The sequence below is a fragment of the Furipterus horrens genome, unplaced genomic scaffold (genome assembly GCF_987537825.1).
Source record: "Furipterus horrens unplaced genomic scaffold, mFurHor1.1.pri manual_scaffold_10, whole genome shotgun sequence".
Taxonomy (NCBI): Eukaryota; Metazoa; Chordata; class Mammalia; order Chiroptera; family Furipteridae; genus Furipterus; species Furipterus horrens.
The window spans coordinates 89,889,251-89,908,450 of NW_028327180.1; the positions used below are offsets into that span (position 1 = coordinate 89,889,251).

At 47.7% G+C, this 19,200-nt stretch overlaps 1 protein-coding gene and 1 long non-coding RNA gene across 2 annotated transcripts in view; one reads left to right on the forward strand and one right to left on the reverse strand.

The window, feature by feature from the left end:
* The window catches only part of LOC150000948 (uncharacterized), a 41,917-nt gene extending 36,519 nt beyond the window's left edge, over nucleotides 1-5,398 (reverse strand). The window contains exon 1 of the long non-coding RNA XR_016513590.1: nucleotides 5,346-5,398. This is a non-coding gene — a long non-coding RNA (uncharacterized LOC150000948). The remainder of the gene's footprint in view (nucleotides 1-5,345) is intronic.
* Nucleotides 5,399-14,625: 9,227 nt separating this feature from the next.
* On the forward strand, nucleotides 14,626-18,565 carry FABP6 (fatty acid binding protein 6). The gene is made up of 4 exons (XM_090289696.1): nucleotides 14,626-14,795; nucleotides 16,384-16,559; nucleotides 17,065-17,154; nucleotides 18,437-18,565. The coding sequence occupies exons 1-4, from the start codon at nucleotides 14,729-14,731 to the stop codon at nucleotides 18,488-18,490; spliced, it is 387 nt and encodes a 128-aa protein (XP_090145822.1). The 5' UTR covers nucleotides 14,626-14,728; the 3' UTR covers nucleotides 18,491-18,565.
* The last annotated feature ends 635 nt before the right edge of the window (nucleotides 18,566-19,200 follow it).

The window sequence follows — 19,200 nt, forward strand, 5'->3', positions numbered from 1 at the left end:
TGTGTTACCTGCAAAGGATTGAGTGGAAGAGGAAATAGTGCCATTTTTTATCCTTACGCCCTCCCTGGAAAACACACACACACACACACACACACACACACACACACACACACACACACACACACACATACTTCTGCTGGGGATACATACCAGTACAACACAAGGAACAACATCATTCATAGGGTAGTTCACCTGTTCTCTGACTTATCCCACAACCATGCCAACTTTTGTCAATATTTTGTCAGAGCAACGGGCTGCATAGGCCCCAAACCTAGGAACCCTCTAGGATTCCTCTTTTCCTTTAACCCATGTCCAGCATACTGGCAAGTTGTTTTGATTCATCCTTGAAAATGTATCTCGGATCTATCCATTTGTGGGAGAGAGGAGAGCCATAGCATTCTTTGTTTGAGGCTACCATGATTTTTCAAAAAGCAGATCAGATCCTGCCACATTCCTATTTAGAACCTTGGAAGGTTTCCTAGTTGCCTTGGAATAAAATCCAAAGGCTTCCCTTGCCCACAGGGTTCTGGGCCATCCAGCCCATCTCTCTCCCCTGTCCCCCCACTCATGCCCTCATGCCCTGCATTCCAGCCTCAGTGGCTTTCACTCTCTTCCTCTGCCTCTCCAGGGGGCAGTGGGGTGGAGGTTGGGCTGGGGGTGGGGGTGGGGGTGGGAATGGTGATGAGGTCTAGGCTACTTCCCCACCCAGCTTCAGCCTTAGAAAGTCCTCCTTCATTTCTTACACAGTGGACATCCCAGTAAGACTTCATTTGAAACAAAACGTCCCGTTGTTCACCACAAGGCCACAGCCTGAGAGTCCCTTCAAAGGAATGGAAGTGGGGAAGGTGCAGGCATTGAGTCTGAATCCCAGCTCCACCTCTTACTGCCAGTGTGACCTTGAGCCAAGCAGGAGACTAAAGTCGATGATGCAGGCACAGCACAACCACCCGACCGCTGCCTGATAAATGGCAGAGACCACAGTGGGCCCACAAGGAGGAGGATTGTCTTTTCCAGCTCTGATGGCACAGCCTGGGCAGGGTCTCAACCACAGCCCTGCTGACGTTTGGGGCCAGATCAGTCTTTGCTCTGGGGCTGTCCCGTGCCTCCTGGGAAGTTTAAGCAGCATCCCTGGCCCCCATCCACTAGATGCCAGTCACACTGCCTCCCAGCTTATGATAACCAGAAATGTCTCCAGGTATTGCCCAATGCCCCAAGGAGAGAAAAATCACATCCAGTTTACAACCACAGGTTGGAGGTGGGGGAGGGGTCTTGGCTCCTGCCAAGAGTGGGGGTGGGGGGCAGGGGGAGAGATTGCAGAGGGATGGGAAGAGAACATATGTACACAAGGCTGAAAGAACTGCAGGCTCCAGTCTATGAGCACATTCCAGATTCATCCCTGCGTCCTCTGGCAGTGGAGACTAGGGTCTTTTGCTTCTCGTCTAAGGGATCAGTGGGCCCCAACCACAGGCTGAAAGGGGAGTGGAGGGGGAGGGGAAGGCACCCAGCCTGGTCTTGCCTCTCCCTCTCCTGTCCCACATAATCCACCCATGCCTCTAAGATGCACCAGAACCGGACTCCTTCTCCCACCCTGGTTCAGCCACCATCTCTTTGTATCTGGACACCTGGAGTCACCACCTGGCTGGCCTCCCAGCCTCCACATTCGTTCTTCCTACCCTTTATTCTCTACAGAGCAGAGGCATGACATATTAAAAATGCAAGTCAGATTATGCCATCCTCATGCTCAAAGCCCTCCAAAGGCTTCCTGGCCTGAGGAATGAAATCCGAGCCGTTGGCACAGCTTTCAAGCGCATGTGGTCGCCGGCCCCCAACTTTTACCTGAAGCTCCTGCGCCCACTGATCTGTACAGATGCTCCTTTGTCAGACAGCACTTCTCCGCCCACCCAGTCTGAGAGTTACTTTCTCTGTCACTGATATGTTGTCCTTTTGTGTAATCTGCACAGCAGTGTTGACCAGACGAATTATGGTCCTTTGTCGTCTTTCCTTGCCAAGAATCTCAATTCCTGGAAGGCAGGGATCTTGTCTATCATTAACTTCCACATTCCCAGGGTCATGTGTCTGGTGCATAGTAGGATGTCCCCCCAGGTCACAGTGCGGGGGGACACTTTCGGGATTTCTTACACCTTTCCTGTGACTCTAATGATGGACAGATCATGGATTCAGGAGCCCTTTTCCTCCTTTCAACAGTCTTTTTCTGACTGTCTGTGAGTGCCTCACTGTTATTATATTATTAAGCCGGCTTCCCTCCAAGGCAGGATACTCCTGGGAGTTGTGGTAGGCCCTAGAGATGATAGTGGGGGTGGGGGGTCGGGTGGGCAGGAGATAGCATGTCCTCCCCTGGGCCCAGGCTCCCCGGTGCCTCCCCAGGCCAGGCTGCAGAGTGTGTCACCAGAGGGCGCTCGAGGTCACACATCCCGACTAGAAATCAAAGGCTGGCTGGGCATGGCTATCTGCCCTACCTGCTGGAGTATCACCCTGTCTCTGCCTCGGTCTTTCTCTCTCCATTCCACCCAGCTTCTCCCTGTTCTTCATCCAAGCTCCTCTCTCTCATCTGCATCAGCAAACCTGCTTTGGGGCCCACCCTGGGGGAAGCCCCAATGCCTGTCTCAGGCAGGGAGACAAATGCCCCAACGACTGGGTCTCTGCTCACCAGAGAGCTCACAGCCTAGCCTAAAAAACCCCCAAACTGCCTGGAAGAAGAGGGAAAAAAGCTGAGGGTTCAGGCCTCTCGATAAGCAGTGGAGCTTGATGCGGTCTTCTCCACGGAGGGGGCTCTACTTCAGCACCCGCCCACTCCACCTGCAGCCAGGCCCTCTCACTGAGCCCTCACTCTGTGACTGAGCCCCTCGCCATACATTTGTAGGCCATGTGACACTGTGAGATGGAAAAGGCTTAGGCAGAGTCTCCCTGCCTTACCTTACCGAAGGGTAAACCGAGGCACTGAAACACAGTACTAAGCCTGGGTTCAAATCCTGACTGTCATTTAAGAGCTGGCCAACTTTGGGCATATTCTTCAACCTTTCTGAGCTCAGGCTGATGGGGGACTCAAATGCTGGAAAATTTTAGTTTCAGGTAATAGCCAATAAGCTTAGTAATAAATGTATGTAAAAAGTTACTGTTTCGGGAACTGGAGGTGTGACCCACCTTGACTCCAGGAAACCAGAAGCAGTTCTACCTTTGGGTCTCAGGAGGATTGCAAGCAATCAAGATGGTATCTGAGCCCATAGAATACATAATGTATTCTATTAGTGGATTTCTCCATTAGGAAAGTTCAGAGTGAGATGACCATCAACCAAGACACAAAGACCACCACCCAGGACACAAAGACCAATGCCCAGGGCACAAGGACCACCGCCCAGGACACAAGGACCACCGCCCAGGACACAGATAAAAGAATGCTGCAGCTTTTATCTGATTAACTTTTTTCCTGAATTCCAAACCCCTTACCTACACTTTTCTTCTCTTTATAAAAAGGATCTATTCATAATGGAATTTAAGATGGTCTGTTAGGGCACAAACCCAGTGTCTTCTTAGATTGCTGACCATCTGAATAAAGCGCCCATAAAGATTCAATCCCTGTCTCTGCTTATTGGGCTGGTAGTGACAGGCAGCACAGATACCGGTTTGTCCGGTTTCAAGGCTACAGAAAGACCACCCTCTTAAGGTTATGGGAGATAACACATGTAATGACTTAGCTCTATGCCTGGAGTGAGCCACTCATCATCATGAAGGGGGCCTGCCCAAGGCCACTTGTCAATCTGAGATGGCAGGCCTGGGCCCAGCTCTTCCTACAGTTGGGGGCAGAGGCTGCCTGGAGCAGAAGGTCACCTCGGGTTGAGTCTTTATTTTGGGGAAAGGTCTGTGTTACCAGTTGATGTCACAGGACTGTCCCCAGGTGCCTTGCCTGTGTTTTCTTGGCTCGGGCTTCTCTGGGCATGGTTCCACCCTTCCTCCTTCCTGGCCACAACTGATCTTTCTTCAAACCCAGCCCAGGGGTGGGGGAGGGGGAAGGGGTCTCAAATACTCTGGGGGACCATGAACCCTCATGGAGGATGACCTGCCAGCATCCAGGACATATTCTGACCCAGCCATGCTACTTCAGGAGACTTAATCCTATAGACATGAAATAAAATAACACACAATATTTTCCACTTTGGCTGTGTTTCTTATAACAAAAGCCTGTAAGTAATCTAAACACTCCTTTGGCAGATGGGTGGCCGCATACATTATGGTAGGATCATGAAATGAGATACTAGGCAGTTGCAAAAAAAGAATGAGGACCTTTTTGGTATCAATATAGAACATTCTGCAAGCTATATTAAATAAAAAATGTGATAAAGGGAACATATGTACACACATAAATGTACACATAGTTGTGCATATATGCACCATAAAGCTTTAAAGGTTACATTAAGAACATTTTGTTGTCTGGGTTGGGGGATCAGGGTAGGAGGGGGCCTGGGCTGTGAGCATAGATTTTCTTAATAGCCCCTTTTGTTACTATTGAATATTGAATATTAATTTTAACATTCTCTTCAATGAAAAGGAAATGGTGGCCAAAATAATATATCATATCATATCATATCACATATGATGTAACATATTTGGGTTTGAGAGAACACAGGTGGGATTCCTTCCCCCCTCTCCATTCCCCTCTTTTCTTTTCCTCCTCCTTCTCCTCCTTGCCCAGGCACATTTATGTCTGTGGTGTTGTACATAGAAATTGCATGCATGTGTGAAAAGTATTTTTGTACAAGAGACACAGAGACACCTATATTGGTCATCACTATCAACAATGAATTCACCCATTCCTGCCCACGTCTGAATAGCCACAGTTCACGTCCCCACAGCTCCAAGGGGCTGCTTGGCCGGGTGAGAAGTCACTGACAGAGGCCAAACGGCACCCCCCTGGGACTGACAGCAAGTTCTGCGGAGAGCTCAGAAAGCGGACCTTACCAGCCAGACCAGGGCCCAGCAGGCCACAGGTCAACTCTAGGCTGTGATAAGTTTGTTTCCACCCTTGAAGGGGAAAGAAAACCTTCCGCTCCTTCCGTGTGGACACAAAACCCACTATGCCCTCTGAGGAGCTCTTTCTGTTTTCTTTATAGGCAAACAATTGAATTAGAAATTTCACGAAAGTCAATTTTTACCATTTATGCCACTGGGCACTCTAGCTAGAGAGGGAAGCATGAGTACAGGCAAGGAGGCGCAGAGCAGCAGAGTGAGCATGAGGGATCCAGTGATAATGAGTTTGCAGCAGGGCACGCAGGTGAGACAGAAAATAAGGCTGGGGACGGGGCAAGGCCACATCTGGCCCCTGGGCTTACCTCTAAGCTCCCATCGCCTTGTCCACTCATCCTGGCCCTTGGTGCCATGTGACTTTGCACTTAGGCCTTTATCTTCCTTCTACTGGTCTTCTCAGGCCAAACTCCTAAACCGAATTGATAAATAAGAGATAAGGAGATAAGGGAGATAAGGGAGCAATAAGCAAACTTCATTTCCGGCTTGTGTATGAGGTTATTTGGGCTTTATTTGGTAAATGAGCCTTTTGTATGACCCAGAGGAGTTATCAAGAATATTCTTGTTCAATTAGCTTTTATTTATCATTTGACAATGTAAACGCACCTTTCAGCAATTTCATGTTTCTAAGTTTAATAAAAAGCATTTTCTAAAATAGCTCATATTGTATGATCTCATTTTGAACAAAATATTTGTATGTATATACATATGTGCATATAATAAGACCTGGAAGGAAATATATACCAACTGTTAAATAATAGTTATATCTAAGTAATAATATTATAGGTAATTTTTATGTACTTAATACTTTTCTGTATCTTTCTGAATTTTATGCAAAAAGTACATGTTACTTTTACCATTAGGACAAAATAATTTTAAACTAAAAAATAGTTTAATCTATATTTTAGCAAAAAATATGAAGTTGGTTGTAAGACACTGGTAATTAAGAAAAAATTTCAAGGAGGTGTAGGAAAAGGAGACATGAAATCAACTTGTGCAGGATAGAATCTTGCAGGTGTCTTCAGGGGACCTGACCTGCCCTTACCAAGGGAGTCTTGTGGCCCATTCTCTGAATGAAACCAAGTGAAACAGGTAAAGAGGATCACAGAAATGGCTCCAACTTCAGGGAATGTCTGATCTAGGTGGAAGAATGGGTCACATGTGCATTAAAAGCATACAGGGCAGTAAATGAGAGGTGAGTGGGAGAGAAGTCACCTGGAGGTTGGGAGATAAGCTGTCTGTTCCCAGTTGTGGCACCCACTTGACCTTGAGCGAGTTGCTTCAGCTCTGTGAACCTCAATCTCTTTATCAAAGAGATATAATGACAATTGGGATGTTGTGATGATCAGATGAGATAACCTATCTGTGATTGCTTTGTGAACTCTGAGGTGTGGCAGAAGTCACCTTTCAACCTGCCACAGTGTCCCCAATGCAAAGGAATACCTACCTCTCTGGTGAAAATTCAGACCCGAGCAGTAGGCAAGTGGAGTAGAACATTTGGGGGGCAAGTCCATCTGTGGAGGGGCTTTTAACATCCCACTACGTGGGCTGCAGCCTGTACAGCTCTGACATTACAGGATATAAAGTCAGGGAGGGCACACGAGCCTCAGCTCAAAGACCTGCGAAGCTGGTTCCCCTCTGCACATCCCAAGGAGAAAAAATACAAATAGCCACTCCCTGGCCTTCTCTGAGTGTATGACGCTTTCCATAATTTAACTGCCTGCTCTGGATAATTACTTTGCTCCTGCTTACGAGCTTAGAGCAGTCGTGGTTCCCAATAACTAGAGACTTAATAAGGCTAAATTATAATGAGTGTCCTTCGGAATTACACACCGTATTAACACCAAATGAGTTCATTAGAAATTCATTAGGAGTGATGCCTTTGGCTGCCGAAGGAATTAATCACAGGTAGCCGGCGGCAGGAGAAGTTGGGGGATGAATAATTGCACGAGCAACTGGAGAAAGACCTTTTGGCAACTGACTTTGGCCTGAAGCAATATTTTTTGAGGGTCACGGGCTGCTCTGGTTCTAAGTTTGGAGGTGCGGTTGCTTGAATGCTGTTGGAGCTACCTCCCACGCTTCCTCCTGGTCGCGGCCCCAGCCAGGATTAGACTGGTAGGCATGGGGGGTGGCAATCTTCTTTTCCAGTCCTGGGGCGCTGAGGAATCATATACAGGGCTTACAGTTCTTGCTTGCCTGGCATACATTTCTCCTTCCAAGGTAAACACTTTCACGTTCCTTCCATGTTCCTTGAAGAGCTCTTCCTCCCCCGATTGCTCGTGGGTCTTCATGGGACTGTGAGTCAAGACCCTCCACCCGCCCCAAGGATTGATACAGGTCCCTAGCTAGGCCAGTTGGACTTTCTCTCCTGATACTTTTGTTGTTGCTCTTGTTTATTGAGGGAAGGGAGGGGAAGGGTTAGAGGTAAGAGGAAAACTCCTGGTCCACCTTGAGGCCCTGTAGGAGCAAGGGAAGAGGGAGAGGAGAAAAGGGGAAAGGGGGAAGGAAGGGGGAGAGGAGGCTCCCGGTCCACCTCGAGGGCCCGTAGGGGTCCCCTTCTCTCCTGATGCTTTTTAATTCACTAACATTGATTAAATATGTGCTAAGTGTCAGGACCCTAAGTACCTTTTTTGTTTTTTTTACATTAGATAGCATTTTCATTTTAACATAATTGAAATAAGTATACAAATATGATATTCAATGTATATTTACAGCTTATCTTGTTCAACACAGTATCTGATACTTGAGTTCTCTTTGTAGCATTCTTTTTTTGTTTTAATTAAACTTTTTTTTTCAATTAAGTTTACATTCAGTATTATTTTGCATTAGTTTCAGTTGTACAGCATAGTGGTTAGGTAATTGTATGCTTTACAAAGTGTTCTTTCTGATATTTCTAGTACCCAAGTGGCGCCATACATCCTTCCAGCAAGGGACCCTGAGTACAGAGGTTAAGTGACCTTTTCAGTAATTGGCCTAGTTGGGAATTTGAGTCTTAGGTGGAGGGGGAAGTACTGAAGGTCACCGTCCTCCACTGGCTGATGACCCGTGCACATCCATAGGAACTTCAGCCCCAAACTGCTTGCCTCACATAATTCTATTCATGTTAGTAATGGTTTTGAATAATACTTCCATTTGTTTTCTCCACGTTGTGGTGTTTCCTGTTTGTGTGTGCAATTTTTCCTACCTAAACTAACTATCCAACCTAGGGAGCTGGTTAACTATTAATAGCAGCAATGTATCTATTCAGTGGATCACTCGATGGCCATTAAAGCAATGGCTGGGGGCTGGGGTGGGCACTCGGTGGCAGGAGTGATGTGGGAGACTTGATAAGACTAGTGGCTGTGGGAATGGAGCTGGGTGCCACTCAGCGATGAGGGGAAGGGCTACAGACAGAGCTGCTGAAAATGTGGCTAAGGGACAAACATGAATTTGTAGCGGTGTCACGCCCTGCCCCCTCCTGCATTGAGCCTTTTCCTGTGCTTGTCGTCAGCAGTTCTGAAGATAGAGAAAAGATTTAAAAAATTTTTTTGTCCAGAGATGGAACCTGGAAAGCCAAAGTGGCCAAAGACATTGAGGGTCCCGGTGGAGGAAGGGATGCATCCGTGCGTTGGATAGGAAAGGAAGTAAAGCTAAGAGTAGCGGGTGAACTGGGAGAAAGAGCAGGGGGATGAGCTGTGAGGTGGGATCTACATCCAGGAGGGTGGGGACTGTCTTCTCCTGTGGATCTCCATTCCCTAACACGAAGTCTGGTGCTCAGTAAGTATATATTGAACGAATGAATGAGTGAATTAATGCGTGGCTTATGCCTCCGGTATTAGAGCTGGGGACTGGCATTTTGTGGTTCATTAGAGTGGTAGCGAGTACCACTTCAGGTCATGGAAAACTGAATTCGAATCTGAGCTTCATCATCAAGTTTGTGACCTTGGACACTTAACACACTTGCATATTCTGTGCCAGGCTCTGAAAAAAGTGCTTTACAAACGTCAACTTATTCAATACTCATAACAACCCTTTAAGGTAGGCACGATTATTATCCCTTTTGTGCAAATGAGAAAACTGAGACACAGGAAGATAAATAACTTGCCCAAGGTCACACAGCCAGCAAGAAGCAGAGCTAGGATTCAAATCCAGGCAGCCTGGCCTCAGAATCCCTGTGTCTTCTAATTTTCAATCATTTCTAACTGCCGATAAACAAAGTGAAGACTGGGCTTCCCAAGAGAAGACTGAATTTCTTAGCCTCTGATAGAGTGAGGAGAATTATCATGGAATACATTACCCTCAGAGGTTCCACTCAGCCTTGACATTCTAGGATCAACCCCTATTAGTATTTCAGATTCTTGGTTGAGGGAAAAAAGAGGAAGGGGGTTTGATCAAGGAATTGATAACACCAATCAGTCAGGTACTCTACACAAGGCCCTGGACGCTGCCCAGGTTAGCAGGTTGGGAGGAGGCCCGGGGCTTCTCCTCCAGTCAGGGACTCAAGCACCTGCATTTCCCACCCCCTTCACCAGTTACTCTCAGAATAATGGTGGCTCATTTGAGGCAGGAGCCAGAGTCCAGGTAGAAAGTGGGTGGTCCAGAGGGACTAGTCTTGGGGTCCTTCTTTATCTCCATGAGGGTATAGTTGCTCTATTGGTTCAATTGCCCCATAAAACCTCATTGTGAGTTCATTTACCCCTCATGAAAGGTTCTCAGCAAGTGTCTGAGTTAATAAGTGAATTCCAGCTGAAGACAGAGAGAGACTGGGTGTGGGGAGGGGGAGGGCTAGGGGTCAGGTGCACGCATAGGCTCCAACAAAGGGAGTGGAGCTGACTCAGGTGTTCTGGTGCCAATGCGGCCCCTTCCACACCCCCACCACTCCCATCTGCCGTTGACTCTGACCTTGGATGAGTAGCTACTAAGGAGGAAACAGTCCTGGCCTTACAAAAGAAGCTCAATGAAAAGGGTGTTAAATGGGGGCCTGGGGAGGCCATTTGGCCCATCTGGTGAGCTCTTCCTAAATTCCCTGGTCTGGAGCTTCTCAAGGTAACTGCATCGCAACCACAGGGGAAACTGTCAAATGCAGATTTCAGGGCCCCACCCAGACCTACGTAATCTGAGTTTCTGGATCAGGGCCCAGGGATTTCCGTTTTCCACAAACCCTCAGTGCTGTATGATGAAGACCACACACTGGAGAACCCAGCCTCATAGTCTATTCCAGACTGATCTGAACAAATAAACAAAATCAACAGTACCCCAGTGCCTGCCAGGCACACTCCCATAATGAAGTATGAAATGCAGCCTTTCTCCTCGAATGGGTTACAATGTAATTGGGAGGTAAAAGACATACGTCGCGAAGAATTAAATTAATGCTACAATAAATAGAAATTCAAAACAATAGGTAGGCCCTGGCTGGTGTGGTTTGGTGGATGGAGCACCAGCCTGCAAACCAGAGGGTCGCAGGTTTGATTCCCAGTCAGGGCACATGCCTGAGTTGTGGGCCGGGTCCCCATTTGGGGTGCACAAGAGGCAACCACACATTGATGTTTCTCTCCCTCTCTTTCTCCCTCCCTTCCCCACTCTCTAAAAATAAATAAGTAAAATCTTAAAAAAAACAATAGGTAGGTATGCTGGACAAACTGCCAATGAGTAAGAATAACAGTATCATTCACTGAGTGTCTATGAAATACTAAATCTGAGGCTAAGCACCATATTTATGTACTCTTGTTTAATCTTTCTTTAATCTCATTAAAACTCAGGATGAGTTACTTTTATCCCCCCTTAATAATGAGTATGTTAAGGCTTTGGATTACTTGTCAATTCCTTTCAGATCAGCCTTCCCTGAACCTTAGGAGGTGGTGGTCAGGGCGAGGTCTATTTTCCCGCATTATTATGACCTTTATCTCATTTATCACACCATGTTGTCTTTGCCCATCTACTAGGCTGGGGCTCCCACAAGACTTGAGGACAGACGCTTGGTAAAGTGTCAGAGCTCTCACATGAAGGCTAATACATGAGACTCTTAAAGCCCAGGTGTCCCCCAGAGCCATGACAAGGAGAATGTTCACACTAGGGGGATTCCTGTTAGGAACAATCTATAGGATATAGTAATCAAGGAAGGCTCCCTGGAGGGGGTACACTTGTAAGGACAATTAAAATTCAGAAAGATAGGTGAAAGGTGAGTAGTCATTCCAGACAGGCCAAAGCACAAAGGTAGGATTCTACCAAGTGCACACTTCCCCTAAGACTAGAGACCCCCAGGGATTTCAGGAGACTGTACCCCCCCCCCCCCACCCAAACCTCTCTAGCTTACTCACCCATTGCCACCTTATGTCGAACTTACATCCAACTACCTCTGTTAAATTATTTTCTTCTAAGGTTTACAAGAAAATGGCAAATGCGCTATTACTTTCCTATGCCTAGATCAGGGTGACATAATGTATTCTATTAGTGGATCTCTCCATTTGGAAAGTCCCTTTTAATAATAAATGGGATAGTTTTCAGTTTCCTTGAAGAAATAAGACCCATGATGCATAAAATACACTGCTTATTGGGGGTGGGGAATCAAGACAAAATAGTATCTTTGGGATATAATTTTGTTAAAAAGAACAGAAGAAAAAAAGGATAAGCACAAATATGTTTTTGCACACGTGGGAAATGTCTAAAAGGTTATATACTTAATTTAACAGCAGCTGGTCTGGAAAATGAGGTGTAGTGGAATGTGGGGCTTTCACTATTACTTTACCCTATTTTGAGCTTTTGTCTTTTTAAACAATGAGTATGATTAATTTCACAATGGCAAAACAAGACCTATAATGGGATTACAGGTATCCTTTAGTCTGTGTTTTGCTTTCTTCCGAATTTCCTACTATGAATATTTATTACTTTTATAATCAGAAAATTTAAAACCCTTTCCTCCATAAAGGTTGTTTTAAAACAATATATCAGTTCTCAGGATGGCACAACCTGTGATGTTGCTGGGCAGGATATTTTGGGAAAGTATTAAAGATATTTTAAACTCTGTGTCCAAGAAATTTAGCACCTAGGCAAGCTGGGTATAAACCAGTTTAGTCCCAGCATGGCAAAACATGTTAGGAGCTCTATGAATGTTCCAGATCCCATGCCTTTGTAATCCCAACCCTGGGGCTTTAACTCAAGAAAATGCTTTACAAAAAATCCTCTGCACATGAAAAAGCTCACTGTGGCCTGGCGTTTAATGGGGTAAGCTGGGATCCCCCTAAAAGTCCAACAGCAAACATGTAGCCACTTTAAACAATCAACATGGCAGCTTTTCAGAAACATGGGACCGTGCTTACAAACTAATGCTGGGCAAAGAGAAATAGAATCGAATATTGCATTTGCATGGGGATTTCAGCTTTTCGATGTCATTTATAATTAGAGTCAGTGAGAAAGAAAGCAAGGATGAGAGAGGAAGAAAGAAAAGAGTGAAAGAGGGAGGAAGAGAATAGGAAAAAAAAGTTACAATATTAGGGCAATGAGATTATGGAGAATTTTTTGAAATGTCCTTAAATAATGTTGAAAGTTGTTTCGGTCGTAATTACGAAGTATACAGAGGGCCTCTGTGACCTTGGGCAAGTTCTTTAACTTCTCGGAACCTCGGTTTCCTCCTTGGTAAAATGGGGACAATAACTGCACCTACTTTATAGAGTTGTTTGGAAGATTTAATGAAATAATCCATGGAAAACACTCAGCACCATGCCCAATGCATACTAAAAAATGAATGTTAGCGATTATTGTCATTGTTATTGCATCATTATTATCAATGAGGGGAAATTATAATATGCTCTACGAGGGAATGTAAACAGTTAATACCTTTCAGAGAGGCAGTAGGGTAATAGATAGAAACATTTTAGATCCAAAACCCTTTGTTCCAGGAACCTCATGTCTCAGAATTCATCCTTAGAAAATAATCTTAGTAAATAATCTGACATGTACACCAAGAGGTGTGAATGAGAATGTTTATCTCAAAGTTATTTGTAATAGGAAAAGATTGGAAACAACCTAAACATCCAGCAATAGCTATCTAAGTTATAAAATATACACATACAATAAAATACTCGGGAGCTATTAAGAAGGATATGATATGCCTTTATGTAATGATGGAGACATGAGCTATATAGTTACATAAAAAGAGGTCATAGGACAATATACTGTCATTGGCATAAGAAAGTATATGTATGCATTTAAAAGTCTAGAAGGATAGATACCAAACTGTTAACAAGGGCTGAGTCTGCCAGGACTGACAGTTGCTCTGAATTATGAAATTTTAATATATATAATTTAGCATCAGAAAATCCATGATGATGATGATGATGGTGGTGTGTGTGTGTGTGTGTGTGTGTGTGCGCACGCGCACGCATGTGTGTGTTGGGGGGTGGTTTAAATGTGTGTTTATGGTTTTTTTCCTTTTAAATAAGACTCCTGGCTAGGGTAAGAAATTCCAAGATTGGAGACTAAAGGCTGGTAAAATGTGGCAGAGTTGGTTTCGTCAGTTTAGAAACCACTGAGTCTCAGCTCTGGGGGTTGGCAATGTGGTGAATTCTGCTCTGGATAGAAATGACAAGGATTCATGGAGGGCCAACTCTGGGTAGAGAGAGACACTTGCAAAATTTCCTTAATTAATAACAAGGACAAGAGCCTTCGCAGAACGCTTCATGCTTTGCACCGTCCCACGGGACAGGCAGGGCAGCAGTGAGCGCCAAGGAGATGGAGCCGCCAGATGACAGAACAGGAACCAGAAGTCAAGGGTCCAGATTCCTAGCCATCCTAGCTGTGAAGCTCGAACACAGTTCATCAAGCTCTTAGCCCATGCCTGTCACCTAGTGGGTCTTCACGCACTCTGGCACCTCCTCCAGGCTGGCTCCCGGGGCTGCTGCTCTATGTTGCTTGTATTCTCTGCATCCTTCCTGCATCTACTCTTCTTCACGTGCTCTTCGCTGCAGCCAAACTCATTGTTTCCTTTCATCCGCCCTTTCCACCTTCGCCACACTGTTCCCTTATCCTAGCATGTTGTTTCCCTCCATTCTTAGCCTTCTCCAATCTGACTGCTTGTCCTCACATCCAAATCCTATTGTCCCTTCAAGACCGGTACCAAATGCCTTCTACACCAAGATGCACCTGGAAGTCCTTGCTCCTTTCCCCATGCCCCAGGCCACACATCTGCATTTCTCTCAGAGCATCACACACCCTGCTGGCATGAGTTCTTTGCAGGTGCGTGTTTTGTCGCTGGACTGTAGGCTGGAAGCTCTCTCGGGAAGGATATACGATTCGTTCAGTGTTTCCTCAGTGCCCCACACAGGAGGCGCTCCATGCACTTTCGTTGATGAATGCGGGAGTGAAAGAGTAAATGAGAGATGCTGAGCAGGGACGGAGGGGAGATATGGATGGATGCAGGAGGGCAGAGCGGATCACACCTCAAGCCCTGTGGCCGCACTGGCCCTGGCCCTGCCGGCAAAGGCAATGGGATTGCAGCCAGCACTTCCCCGGGTGAGTAACCTCAGGGCTCTGCTCCTCCAGGCCCTTCCCACATCATAAAACATCAAGCACTTCCTTTTCAGGGGCAGGAGGGAGAAGTGGGGTGACTTAGGGGGTTGAGCCTCAGCATCTGGGAGGGTTTATAAGCTGGGGCTCCAGACCCTTCAGCACCACGAGCCTTCCTCCTCATTCCCCGGCCTTCAGATCTCCTGGCAGCATGGCCTTCAACGGCAAGTACGAGATCGAGAGCGAGAAGAATTATGACGAGTTCATGAAGCGCCTTGGTGAGTGGGGTCCTAAGTGTACCTTCCCTGGGCTGGTCTGTAAAAGCCAGCACTGGTCCAGGGACCCAAATTCCTGGGGGTAAAGTGGGACCAGACTTCATTTATTCATTCATTCACTTCCTCATTTGTAGAGCCCTTCACCGTCCCAGGCGCTTGGGCTGATGAGAACCATAAGGACTCTGATTTTGAAACAGGGAATATAAGTATATCCAACTTACTGAGCGAAAACTTGGGGCCCAGGGAAGTTGAGTTACTAGTCCAAGGCCACACAGCTAGAAATTGGTGAAGTAGAGACTTGATTTGTTTATTCATTCCAACAGTTGTTGAAGATCTACTGTATGCACTGTTCCTGAGGGGGCAGCTCAGCTCTTGCTCAAGGTCACACTGTATGTCACTGGCAGAGGATATCAGAACCCAGAACTTTCTGATGAGTGGTGTCCCCACATCCTGCCTTGTAAGAGGTGATCAAGGAGTTAGCATAGAGACTAGATTTGATAAGCTACATAATTATCCAGTCATTCAACAAACACAAGCCTCTTACTATGTTAGGCTCTCTGGGTGGAGAGATGTAAGACCCCACACCCCTCACGGCTAGATCTGCAACACTGGTTGTGGGGACCCAGTGAGACCGTGGTGTTGACGAGCCTGCAGGAATCCTGGTGCTCCATCTAAGTCTGAGGCAGGGCGATTGTCAGGGGTCCGAGGAAAGCCTCAGGGACCAGCGCCCTGCTTCTGGGGGCAGAGAAGCCCCAAGAGCCATGCAGGTGTGCCCTGAGGCCTTGGAGCAGCAAAAGCCCTTCTGAGTCAATTATTGGGAGTGGCCCTGAAGGAACAGGGACTTGGCCTCCCTGCCCCAGAAGTGAGCCAGTCTCAGTTCTAGACCTGGTGGTGCTGCCTAGCACTTGCTCTTCCACTGAGATACTGGGAGCCCTCTTTCCTGCTGTGGGTCTTCATTTCCTAATCTGTGAAATAAGAGCCATAGGAGACAATCTTCTTCTTTTTTTTTTTTTATTTGCAGGATCTTTTAAAGATGTTATTTATCTTTAGAGAGACGGGAAGGGAGGGAGAAAGAGAGGGAGAGAAACACTGATGTGCAAGTGATACATTGATTGGTTGCTTCTCATATGTCCTCAACTGGGGACGTGGCCTGCAACCCAGGCATGTGCCCTGACTGAGAATCGAACCAGTGACCTTTTGGTTCTCAGGACGGCACTCAATCCATTGAGCCACACCAGCCAGTCTTGAAGATCCCTTTCATTCCAGAACTTGGCAAGCTTGGCAAGTTTCTCTTATGTTATGTTACTATTAGAAGAAGAGCTATTATTTATTGTCAAATATACAGCAGGAGCTTTATGAGACACACTTTATTCCTGGCAACAGCCCCGTGAAATGGGCCTCATCACCTCATTTTATGGTTGGAAACACTGAGGCATGGAGAGGTATTTGCCCACGCTGCACGGCCCATGGTAGAACTGAAGTGTGTGCTTTGAACCTTCAGGGAAGCCTGCCCCAGGGGAGTAGAGCTCTTTCCCAAAGCCACAGGTGTAAGCTGCTCTTACATGGCCCTTCTGCCTGTCCCCCGGGCCAGGGCTCCCCAGCGATGCCATTGAAAAGGGCCGTAACTTCAAGATCGTCACGGAAGTCCAGCAGGATGGGCAGAACTTCATCTGGTCCCAGCACTACCCCAGCGGCCACTCCATGACCAACAAGTTCACCATTGGCAAGGAGTGCGACATGGAGACCATGGGGGGCAAGAAGTTCAAGGTGAGAGGCCGCTGGCAATGCTGTCATTTATTTAACATTCCCTCATTGAGAGAGATTTAGGTTATTGGCCTGTAAATAACCTAGGTTGATATTTAGGTTGTTTACAATGACAAACAATGCTGCAAAAAATTCCCCTGGACATCATCATCATCATCCTAACAATGATGGTCATAACTAACCCGCGATTCACAAGGAGGTCAGGCCTGCCTGGCACTGTTCTAAGCACTTGACAGACGTCATATCTGACCCCTTGATCCTCACAATAACTCTATGAAGTAGGCATACTTACTACCCCCATTTATTTTAGTGACGCACAGGGAAGCACAGCAAGGTTGAGTGAGTTGTGCCGGTGAGCTGCGTCTCTGGTTTGTGTCCTGAATACCTACAAGGCAGAGTACTTCCCAGGGAGGGCAGCTGGGGCTGCAGGCTGGCCCTTCACCGCTGAGGAGCTGGCCTGCTTTTGGGGGCCTCTGCCGACTCAGACTGGGTTATGCTTCTCTTCCAGGCCACCGTGCAGATGGAGGGCGGGAAGGTGGTGGTGGATTTCCCCAACTATCACCAGACTTCGGAGATCGTGGGCGGCAAGCTGGTGGAGGTGAGTGTCCTGCTGGGTCCTGGCAGGGCTGGAGGGTTTTCTGCCACCAGCCACGGCCTCTGAGAGGCAGGCCTCCGGGCCCGCTGGCTTTCTAAGAGCTTCCTGTGTATCGGGCCCTGAGCTCTCACTGAAATTCACAGGAACCCTGTAAGGTAGGGATTTTTTATCTCCATTTTACAGATGAGGAGACTGAGGCATGGGGACGCTAAGTGGTTAGCTGGAGGGCACATAGCTTTTATGACAGAGATGGGATTTGTGATTCTGGTGCCCACACTCAGCCACCCCGGAGGCCCAAGTCTGGAAGCCCACGGGACCTTTCCTAGCATCAATGAAAGGGACCTCCAGGTGAACAAGGGCAACCAACACTCTGCTCCACATGAGACTTCAGGCCCTTCCTGCTCGACCTTCTGACTTTTCACAAGAGGCTGGAAATGTGGACTTCTTTGTGAAATCTCCAGATTGTTGAATGCTGGCAACTAACTGAACGTTTGTAAAAATCCTGGCAGGGCCAACACCCCCTGTCCCCTGGGGACTGCCCCCTCCCATACTCAGTGCTCTGGAAACACAGGTTGGGGGTGCTCTCCTGGGGGGCTCTTCGGCCCACTTCCATTTCTACCTCCCACTCCCAAACCCGGGGCTCCAGCTGTTTCCCCAGGGAGAGAAATGGAGGTGACGTTGAAAGGAGAAGCTTGCAGCTTTCCTCAGCCAGACATTAGGACCAACTGGCGACACGTGCGTGTCCTGTGACAGCAGGTCTCGATGGCCTCGAGCCCAGGGCCCTGCCCACGGGGCCTTCCCTGGACAGTATCCTCCTGTCCGCCTCTCCCATACACCTTATGCTTCCTGAGGGCAGGGGCCACATCGGCCCATCACCGAGCACAGATACCGAGTGGTGCAGAGGTTGAGTGTGGCCTTTTGACCTTAGATGGGTTACCTGACTTCTCTAAACTTCAGTTTTCTCATCTGTACAATGGGGACAACCTCACCATGTTGTTGGGAGGATTCAGTGGGATAATGCAAGGGAAGTGCCTGGCCTGGTGAACTGAAATGACCTGAGGAGGAAAGGTATCATGTGAAGAGTCAACTGCTTAGCATTTTCACAACACTGAGTCTGTGTGCAGTGATTTGTGTATGAAATAGGGGAGCCGAGGCCCAGAGAAGTGGTGTGACTGATTCATTTCTACTCAGGGCTGGGATTGGAGGTCGGTCTTCTGCCGGCTGTGCCCCATGGTCCCCTTGGGGTCCTGGCGCTGACTCCCTCTGTTCTGGCTGCTTCTTTCAGATCTCCACCATCGGAGGCGTGACCTATGAGCGCGTGAGCAAGAGGCTGGCCTGAGCCACCAGGCAGGGCTCCGGGGGGGCTACAAAGCCGCCAATAAAGCTGGTCTCAGAACAGGCCTTCTGTACACTCCAGAGCCTCTTTGTCTCTGTTTTCTGGTGCCATGGGGGTAGTTTCTGGCTGGGGGATGGTGGGGATGGCTACACAGGCCAAACCCTGGTCCCGAGATCCCTGTGGGATGTGTCCTGGCAGAGGGAGCCTTGAGTGTGGACTGAGTACCCTGAGCCCCGGCAAAAAGCCAAAGGCAGTGGCTCGAGAAGCACTGTGGGCGCACCTCTGTGGCCCCTACACCCCACTCTGCCACTCACCACTGCACGGGCGGACATAATCCTTGAAAGAAACCAGTGTCACCTGGGAGGGGTGACACAGGGACTCTGAGATGGGGGACAGGACAAGCATAACAGAATTGGGGTGTGTGTGGGAGCGGGGCTGAGCAGGAACAGCCCTTCCTGGAAAGGCTCCCGGCTGCTCAGCTCCAAGGCTGCTCAGACACTGGCCAGGCACCCGTGGCTTAGCTGGGTTGGTGGTCCAGCACGTCCCTGGCTCTGCCGCTAATTTCCTGTGGCGTCGCTCCTTTGGGCCTCAGTTTACCTATTGGTACCAAGGGGTAGCAGGGGGACCAATGAGAGATTGAGGAAAAATGACAGTCCATAAGGTGGCACAGGGGCAATGAGGTGGGCACTGGGTGTCATGGTTTGGATTACTAG

Coding starts and splice junctions, on each gene's coding strand:
- FABP6 (XM_090289696.1), top strand. CDS start 14,729: ATGGCCTTCAACGGCAAGTACGAGATCGAGAGCGAGAAGAATTATGAC. Junction 14,796..16,383: donor CGAGTTCATGAAGCGCCTTG/GTGAGTGGGGTC, acceptor CCCCCGGGCCAG/GGCTCCCCAGCGATGCCATT. Junction 16,560..17,064: donor TGGGGGGCAAGAAGTTCAAG/GTGAGAGGCCGC, acceptor CTTCTCTTCCAG/GCCACCGTGCAGATGGAGGG.